General features: G+C 45.1%; 2 protein-coding genes across 4 annotated transcripts in view; one reads left to right on the forward strand and one right to left on the reverse strand.

Moving 5' to 3' along the window:
• The window catches only part of LOC310961720 (mitogen-activated protein kinase-binding protein 1-like), a gene marked incomplete at its 5' end in the record, with an annotated part of 28,595 nt that extends 25,269 nt beyond the window's left edge, over positions 1 to 3,326 (forward strand). The window contains 5 exons of the mRNA XM_083933931.1: positions 236 to 868; positions 977 to 1,049; positions 1,136 to 1,224; positions 2,060 to 2,145; positions 3,021 to 3,326. Coding sequence (XP_083790057.1) covers positions 236 to 868; positions 977 to 1,049; positions 1,136 to 1,224; positions 2,060 to 2,145; positions 3,021 to 3,260 — 1,121 coding nt within the window. The 3' untranslated portion in view covers positions 3,261 to 3,326. The remainder of the gene's footprint in view (positions 1 to 235; positions 869 to 976; positions 1,050 to 1,135; positions 1,225 to 2,059; positions 2,146 to 3,020) is intronic.
• A 1,052-nt stretch (positions 3,327 to 4,378) lies between these two features.
• Positions 4,379 to 9,072, reverse strand: part of LOC310962089 (uncharacterized protein) — a 5,515-nt gene continuing 821 nt past the window's right edge. Inside the window, exons 2-7 of one of the 3 annotated variants that reach the window (XM_083934447.1) lie at positions 7,807 to 7,853; positions 6,924 to 7,631; positions 6,686 to 6,774; positions 6,228 to 6,399; positions 5,216 to 5,310; positions 4,800 to 4,914 (exon numbers count right to left, since the gene is read on the reverse strand). In XM_083934447.1, the coding sequence (XP_083790573.1) occupies positions 4,911 to 4,914; positions 5,216 to 5,310; positions 6,228 to 6,399; positions 6,686 to 6,774; positions 6,924 to 7,631; positions 7,807 to 7,848 (1,110 nt within the window). In that variant the 5' untranslated portion in view covers positions 7,849 to 7,853 and the 3' untranslated portion in view covers positions 4,800 to 4,910. Of the gene's footprint in view, positions 4,915 to 5,215; positions 5,311 to 6,227; positions 6,400 to 6,685; positions 6,775 to 6,923; positions 7,632 to 7,806; positions 7,929 to 9,072 lie in introns of all 3 variants that reach the window. The other 2 variants (XM_083934445.1, XM_083934446.1) reach the window with 2 other exon arrangements.

Genomic DNA, 9,072 nt, shown 5'->3' on the forward strand with positions numbered 1-9,072 from the left:
AGACAGTTATACTGCCTCAAGAGTGGATTTAAACAACATTTGCATGGGGATTTTATGTGGAAAATCCTAAATAAGTAGCTCTGACTTTGGAAAATTACCTGAAATTGGCAATAATATATTTATATAATGTAAATTTACAAGTCAAACAATTAATTCCTAACAATTTAACACGTAAAAATGAAATGTACCTCTATTTTCTCAAAATAAACCTCCACTTCTACACTTCTTTCTCCAGCTCCTCACTCCCCTGAGCCCTCTAGTGACCGAACGGAGTTTCGCAAGAGACCTCAGCAGCTTTTCCTGGATCACGACACTCCTAAGCCTTCCTTCCACTTTTCTTCACCCTCCACAGGGTCCCCCCAGTCTCCCCAGCCCCCCCTGCCCTGGGACAGCCCCAAACTCAAGCCCCACTCCTACATGAACCCCACTGCGAGCTCCATGGCCAAAAGCAGCCGTTCCACCTCGCTGGGAGAGTTCAGCCAGATGGGCTCTCCACCTTACTCCCCTTCCTTGCTCAGGGCTGGGAGGTCATGTGGGGAGCTGGAGATCGAATCCCCCCTTTTCGCCTCATCTCCTGTACCCGCTTTCCCCTCCACTGTGTCATCAACGCCATCCCTTTTATCTTGTCCTCTACCAAGCAGCTCCTCCTCCGTATCTCCTCCTCACCCTACAGCTACACTTTCACCCGCTCCTTTTACCCAGAACATCCCGCCATCTCGCATCCCACTTCCCAAACAGCTTCTTAGCCATCGCCGCAGCCTCTGCCTGGAGGCGATGCAGAGTTTAAATTTGTCCGGAGAAGCGGCGAGGTCTTCTACTCCAACTGTTGACCCCAGTCGTGATGTCACGCCTCCTCCGGGAAAAAGAGGTCAGACTTCCAGCCATATGATGCAGAGGGAACACATAAACACACACGTCAGGAACTAAAAAACACATTGCCTGTGTGTGATTTTTATATACATCTTGTTGTTTCCAGCATTGGACACTTTGGATCCTCCTTTGCCAAGTTCACTACCAGTGAGGCGGAAAAGAGACTCAGGTTCAGAGAGGTAGCCCACCACTGAATCTTTTAACTGCATTCAGTTTGAGAGGTCTTTGTTTAAAACTGACACACATCTCTGACTGTTCTTCCCAGTGCCGAGGAGCCAGGAGAGGTGACTGTGGCCAAAGAGTGCCCTCTGGTGCCCGAACGGGCCCACACATCGAACGCCGATCCCCAGCCAGGTGTGGCCTCGCAGAGCTCTTTTATCAACCTGTCCATCGCTACCGTTCCTCCTTTCCATCAGTGCATCTCTTCACACTGCTCGCCCTCGGCCTCCTGGCCCGTCTGTCAGTCTACCTGTCTTTCTCGCGCTTCTCCGCCCGTCTCTGTGTCCTCCTGCTGTCAACGCGGTGATCACACGGGTGAGTCCACAGACGATGGGGCGTGTGACGTTTAGTATTCTACTTGTTTGGTTGATGACAACAGGTTTGATGATCCACGTGACAGCACTTGAGATTAAAATACAATTTAACATCGTGTGATATTTAGAGCCTCAGTTAACTGAAGCGCAATTGCAGATTGTCTTCCATTACATCGCTCACTTCTCCAGTAAATACAGGTTTCTAATAGAGATCAAATGCTGAGATGAATCTTTAAATAACGTCTTCAGCCTGATAACTGCCTCACAATGGCAACGGATTTCATTGCGTTTCAGTCCGAGTACACAGAAACCATACATGCCGTTAAGTGATATCCACTTTCAGTCCACGTTTGTACCCAGAGCTGTGTTGTGCCAGAGGATACAAACTGTGAAATCCTTTTCCTCACTTCCACAGCTTCTGCTCTCTGGCTTTGTACATCCTCCTCCTCCTCGTGTGTTTCTTTTTCTGCTGCCGAGTTTTCTCCTTGTTTTCTTTCTTGTTCTTCAACCTTTCGCTCAACATTTACTGTGTGCCAACTTCGCTCCATAACACTGGCTTTGTGTGTATACACGCGTCTTTGTGAACACTCAGATTTGCCACATGCTACGTTGTACTTGAAAGAGTCCCCCCCCCCTCCCTCTCTCTCTCTCTGCAGCTCACTCCATCACCTTGGAAACTTGTAGGCAGGCTGTTACGGAGCTTCACAACAGTCTGAGGAAAACCGCCATGCTCTACACTACGGTCAGTAGTGACTGCCTATAAATATAGATATCACTGCTGATATTTTCTGTCATTTTTACAATCCTACATCTCATTTTAATGCATCATTCTGTCTCAGTTAGTTTTACTTTATGGATGCTGCTCTTTGATCATCTATAGAGTTGAGTTGTTGTTTTTGTAAAAATGACAAACAAGTGCTGGTTCCAGCTTCTCAAATGTGAGAATGTGCTGCTTTTATTTGTCTTGTATGATAGACTAAATATTTTTGGGGCTTTGATCGCTGCTAGAGCCAAACAAGCCATTTAAAAAAAACCTCACCACTGTGACGTTCATGTTAGCTAACGAGAACTGACTCCCATCCCATCATTCCCAATGTTTTTATTGAATTTTATTAAAACCCAAAGATAATCAAATTACACTATACGCTATAAAACAGAGAGGAACAGAAAGTCCTCATGTGTGAGAAGCTGGAACCAGAAAAATGAAGTGAGCAACCTAGTTTTCAATTATTTCCTGTTGATTAAAGGAATAATTATCCCAGGACTAAACGCGTCTCACTATTTCATAGACGGAAAATAACTGAGAAATTAATAGAATTTGGTTTTTAGACGTTGTTTTTTGGGGCTTTATATGGTTTTATGTGATGGTACAGCCTAAGGTGGATAGGAAATGGGGGAGAAAGAGAGAGGGATTGACATGTCATATTTGGGATGACATGGTAGATTAATAGATAATGAAAGCAATCGTTGGTTGTGATCCCGGTCGAGTGTTTTTACATCCTATTATTTCAGGGGCACATATGGAGTTTTGTCTTTAATCTGATGAACACATCAAATAGTGAAAAAACAAGGACACTGTCTGTTTTTCACGTGTGTGTGTACATCATTTTTCCCCAGGTGCAACAATGTGGTCAACAGCCCAGTGAAGATCAACAAGAAATGAGGCGCATGCTGTCCGAGGCCCTTCTCACGGTCAAGACTGAGCTGGACTCTCTGCCTCACCCCACCACACAGTGCGAGGCGCCCCAAGTGGAGCAGGGGGTCAGAGGGGAAGGAGAGAAAGCCCTGGCTCTGCTGGAGCAGTACTCTGAGCTGCTGCTGAGGTCCGTGGAGAGGAGACTAGACAACAAGACGTGAAGACGGGGGCCGTGGGAGCCAAACACATGCACACACAGCAGCACTGTGAACTGCACTATTGTTATTTGCACAGGGATCTTTTGGACTGTATCTATGGCCTGAATGCAGAAGAGATGTCATGTTTGGAGACGCTGATAGAAATTGATGCTGAGTATTATGCACTGAAAAAGCTATAAAACAATGATTGCCTTATTTTCAAGGTGCCATAGCTCTTCTTTGTCTTTTTTTTACTTTATTAAATCAACTTTGAATTGTTATTAAGGGAGACACCGGGATGATGGAGTACCATGAAGAGCACAGGTAAGATGTAGTTCATTAAAAACTGCATCGTGGTGTTAAAGATGGTTAGGGTGAAGCTCCATTAGCATCCATTCTAAAATCTAAAAGTCAGAGCACAGAATCAACTATTTCCTGATGATTACGGCTCAAAGAGAAATGTTAAATGTGTCCTTAGGGTGGCGTTACGTCAAGTAGCACAGCCTCTTAAATTCTAAAAGGTTGATGCTCTCGGGTGATGTGAAAGTGTAGCACTATTGTGACTCTTATGATGAACCATCCACGGGGGGAGCAAGACATTTTAGTCCCCGCCAAAGCACACATGACTTCCTTAGGGCCTTCTGCTAATGGGGCACAACTGCTATTGTTAGGTACTGTCTAGAGAGGGATATGTTTAAATGTGTTTAAGTGGGAGGTTCGAGGAAGTTTAAGGTGTGAGGGTGGATTGGTGGTTATTTTGATGCAGTGTCAGGTGACAGACCTGGAAAGACTTGTATTTACTCAGGCTGTGTGATTCATATTTTTGTGCCAATGATGTCTCCCTTATTACAGAGGACTGGAGCTGTAACTCGTTTCTTTATGTGTCTCATAACTAGTCTGTTTGTCTGTGTCGCCTCTATACATTTTAATGTTTGACTTAGATTTTATATTTCTGTGAAAGAGATTTTTTTTCAAACTTTTGTCTATTCTTTAAGATCTGTTCAAAATAAACAACGAAGACATTCAGACAGATTTCTGACGGATCATTTTATTTAAGAATCACCACGGTTACAGAATCCTAATAGACAATTAGACCTCATTGTTTGTTTTTGCAATATTAGCACACACAGTTCTCAATATCAAATATTGTACACTATAAATACATTAGCGGTAGCATTTGGTTAGCGGTAGCATTTTAAATGGTTAGCCATGTGGTTGAGGAAGTAGCATATTATTGAATGAGCTCAGTTCAAGTCATAATTAATATTATATCACATACTAACCCATCGGTTTAATCTTTAAGCATCATGATAAATACATTGTTTCTTTATTGTGTGTGCGTGTGTGTGTGTGTGTGCGTGTGTGTGTGTGTGTGTGTGTGTGTGTGTGTGTGTGTGTGTGTGTGTGTGTGCGTGTGTGTGTGTGTGTGTGTGTGTACTGTATGCATTAACAACACGCTCATACACGTCTTTGTCCTTGACGTGTTGGTTGATGCACTGTGTGAGTGATAGCGTGCTTCCTATGGAAGCGTCTCCACATTGACGCAGGTGAGGACGACATCGTGCAGGATGTTGATTCTGTCAATCTGGTTGAGCTCTCTGATTCGGTGTCGGAACTCAAACAGCGGGATGTTGTTCACTGCCACCCTGAACACCTCAGGAGTGCACAGGATCTTCATCTGGAACAGAGCCGAGTGTGAATAATGTACAACTGCCATCGAGACTTAAGTGGCTTACATGCAGTGCACACATAGAAAGAGAAATACATATTAGTAGAGTCACTCTGCAGGGCCAAACCTTCTAACTGGAGCCCCCCAAAAAGAAAAGAAAATACAGTATATTGAGGATGCTTTCAGTGCAAAGTTAAAACTTTACACAGAGACAGACAGACTAAGATCTTCAGGTTAGTAACCTTGTTGGCGATGTCTGTAAGGCATAATTGTTATTGATGTTATTGAGCAACATGAGATCCCCACTGACCTCCAGGAGTCTTCCTGCAGTGCAGCAACTCCCTTAACTAGGACCCGCTTGCACAAACGACTTTCCAACCCTTTCCATCTTTTCCAAACGTTAGCCTGACGTTAACCATGAGAAAGTGACCTAGAGTCAGTTACCATGTGTAGCATTTTGCAACATATCACTGAAAAAGTCTTACCACAAACAAATGAGACCACGGTTAAAACGGTTAGTGGCTTCAGTTATATACTGGTGATGTAAAAAAGCAATTGTGGATTAGTAGCAGAGGGCACTTCAGGTGAACATATGTAACATATGTCTCAAAATGAAGGTGCTAATGATTTATTGAGGTTAACATGCTACCCACGCAAAATCCTACCATGGTCTTTTTAGGCACTTAAATACATCAAATTAGCCATGAAGACAGTTTTCTCTCCAGATTCTTAATGGGGATCTGGTAGAGCTGTTAACAACCGGACGTGGCTAACACTGATTAGCTCGGGGCATCACGGAGAAGGTTTTAAAACGTCTTTTTTAACCACTAATACTGCTCAAAATAACACCAAACCTCTGCAGTAGCATGAGAAGAGTCCTTAGACATAAAATGAAGTACCAACAACGTAGTTAGACAACCTGGAGTTTATTAAAAGACTTACTAACTGGCCCAGGTACCAGCTCCTCTCATAGTAAAGTGCATTCAAGTGAATTACCAAAGTCAATCCAAAAGGAAGGAGCCCATTGGTGCTTTGTTTTCTGTGTAGGGACTCTTCTCATGCTGCTGCAGAGGTTTTGTGTAATTTTTAGCAGAATTAGTGGTTAAAAAATATGTTTTAATGCCTTCACCGAACTGCCCCAAGCTGCCCAACGCGCTAGCCACGTCCGGTAATAGTTCATACACCAAAAAAAACTGTCTTGATGGATAATTTTATGTATGTAAGTGCCGAAAAAAACCATGGGATGATTTTGCACCGGAATCACACTTTAAGCACCACTTTTCATTCTATCGCCCTGTCTGATCCCTCTTTCTCACAATCACCTCAAATGGGCTCCCTTGAGCGAAGGGGAAGGATCCCTTCAGGTCCCTCTCCTCTGGGCCCCAGCGCTCACCCAGTTTGTGGTTACGGACCAACACCTGTTTGCCCCCCTCACTGAAGCGGGGGTTGATGTGAAAGGCAATGTCGTTGCCTCTCAGAAAGTTCACTGTGAACCTGTGGGAGACAAAAGCTGGTTAAACTGCCACTGACACTATGGCGTCTGTTTTGTGTACAGCTTGTGTTTACTTTGTCCTTCAGCTGGTCAGATTTGTATATTTTGTATGAATAATGAAACTGAATATGAACGTAAAGGGGACATTTGCAGGTTCATACTTGGAACAACACATATTTTGTGTGTCTTATAGAGCATTTTTACTTGCTTTACTGGTCAATAAGAGAGAATATGGGGGAAAAAATGAGTATACGGACAAATTATGGCTCAGAAAGTATGCAAGTTTACATTTTAGCGTTAGGTTTAACATTGCCCAGGATGGTCATCATCATCTTGTCATAGACTCCGCGGGCCAGGTTCAAGTTGTACGGCACACTCTAAAGAGGAAGAGTGAGAGAATAACATTAAAAGCAGCCAATGTATTTTTGCATCCACTTATCCTTCTCTTTAAGTTTCTGTCTTTTCTGAACATTAGCAAAGAAGGCTGTAAGATGCATGTGAGTCACATTCTTTCTGTTTGACTTACAAGAGGTCCAGATGTGGGTGGAAGCAAGTGTGGAGGAATGATGGGTGGACTCTGTCCAGGCCATCCTGACTGTCCTGGATTATAAGGCCAAGCAGGGTGAGCGGGCCACCCTGGTTGGCGGATGCTGGTAGCAGGAGCAGGTGCTGGGACTGGGACCAGAGTTGGAGTTGGAGCTGGAACTTGAGCTGGAACTTGAGCTGGAACTTGAGCTGGGATTTGAGCTTGAATTGGAGCTGGTTGTTGGGGAGGTTGGTACTGAGGAGGTTGGTACTGAGGAGGTTGGTACTGAGGAGGTTGGTACTGAGTAGGCTGGTACTGAGTAGGCTGGTACTGAGTAGGCTGGTATTGAGTAGGCGGGTATTGAGTAGGTGAGTACCCGGGAGGCTGGTACTGAGTGCCTGACCAGCAAGGCTGGCAGGGCTGCCCTGGAGCCGGAGCTTGGACTATGGTTGTGGTAGGTGCAGGGGCTGGTGTTATGGCTTGAGCCGGGGCTGTATATGAAACCGGTGCAGGGACAGAAACCGGACTCGGTTGCGTCCCAGGCCAGCAGGGTGTGTTTGGCTGGCCAGTCCAGCATGGTGCAGGCTGGGTGGGCTGGCCGGACCATGCAGGGACCTCAGCTGCAGACTGCGGCATGCTCGGCCAAAGGCTGTTAGCCTGTGGGGCAGAACCAGAGGACGGGCAGCTGCCACACAGAGCGTCAGAATGCTGAGAGGGAGGAGGAGAGGGGGAAGATGGAGAGAGAGATGGGTCGGGGTCAGGATCAGGGGCCAGAGCAGAGATACGAGGAAGAGAGAGGGTGGACAGGATGGAGGACACCAACTTGCAGCAAAGCAAAGCATTCATATTTAGATGGAAATATGGTGATTTGTGTCTTTCTTACCAGTGTGGAGATCTGTGAATTTGATGAAGTACTTACATCCATGCCGCCTGCCAGAACAAGATCAAGCGCACTTTTACTTATTTTACAGCTTCAGTCTCACAGGACCTAACAGACACGGAAAACTGAAGACAGAACGAAACCAAAATAGATCCGTGATCACAAAAGGAAAATGGAAATAACATATTAAACTCACAGCGTCACAAACAAAAACTAAATAAGATGCGTTTCTTTTTACAAGACCCAGAGCATGCACTGCTGTTAGACTGAGATTCAATGAGCTGCAGAGAGAGGAAATAGTTCTCGAGGTGACCACCAGAGGACTCTACAGCTTTTCATGATGTCAGAGTGTCAGCAGACGATGCGCTGAACGATTGTCTGTCTCCATATAGATATACATTGTTAACTGAAGCTTATTGGATGCAATGGAATGAGCTAATTGAGTGATGACCATAGAAAACATCCTGAGTCATGCAGAAACATAATGGCATATTGATTCAGGGTTATATCGATGACTTATGTGCACTTAGAGAGGAATGTGTAGTGACAATGATTCTTCAGTGTCCAGGCCCTACCACTACAATATAGATGTTTTTGTGACTGCAAATTCAATTACTTAGCAGTTTTGCTGTTTCATTCGACTTCTTAATGGGATAGTTTGGATATTTGGAATTGGGGTTGTATGAGGTACTTATCCATAGTCCCTGTTTTACCTGCAGCAGACGGCTGCGTCTCCAGTTAGGAGAGCCAGACAGGTGAACACGGACGCAGCAGCTAAACGTATTATATCCTAAAACAAATCAAAATCAGTATAAGTGTTAGCTATATTTAGAGTCATTTCTCTGCTCTACCTTGGTATCAGACCACAACCGTGGATCCATGTATCCACCTATATATTTATATTCGGCATTAGCTCAGTCCATAGGTGACTTGTCTGGGAACCGTAGGGTCGCTGGTTCAAGTCCCTGTATGGAGCGTGGACTGGTGGCTGGCCAGTTCATCTCCTTGGCACTGTCGAGGTGTTGTTGACAAGGCACCGAACTCCCAACTGCTCTGGGCGCCGGTCACTGGCAGCCCCCTCGCTCTAATATCTCTCCTTAATTGCATGTATATAGGTCCTGTGTGGACTGTGTATGGAGCATGGACTGGTGGCTGGAGAGGTGCCAGTTCATCTCCTTGGCACTGCCGAGGTGTTGCTGAGCAAGGCACTGAACTCCAAACTGCTCGGGGCGCTGGTCACTGGCAGCCCCCTCACTCTAACATCTCTCC

Source organism: Echiichthys vipera (genome assembly GCF_963691815.1).
Source record: "Echiichthys vipera genome assembly, chromosome: 19".
In the NCBI taxonomy this organism is placed as follows: Eukaryota; Metazoa; Chordata; class Actinopteri; order Perciformes; family Trachinidae; genus Echiichthys; species Echiichthys vipera.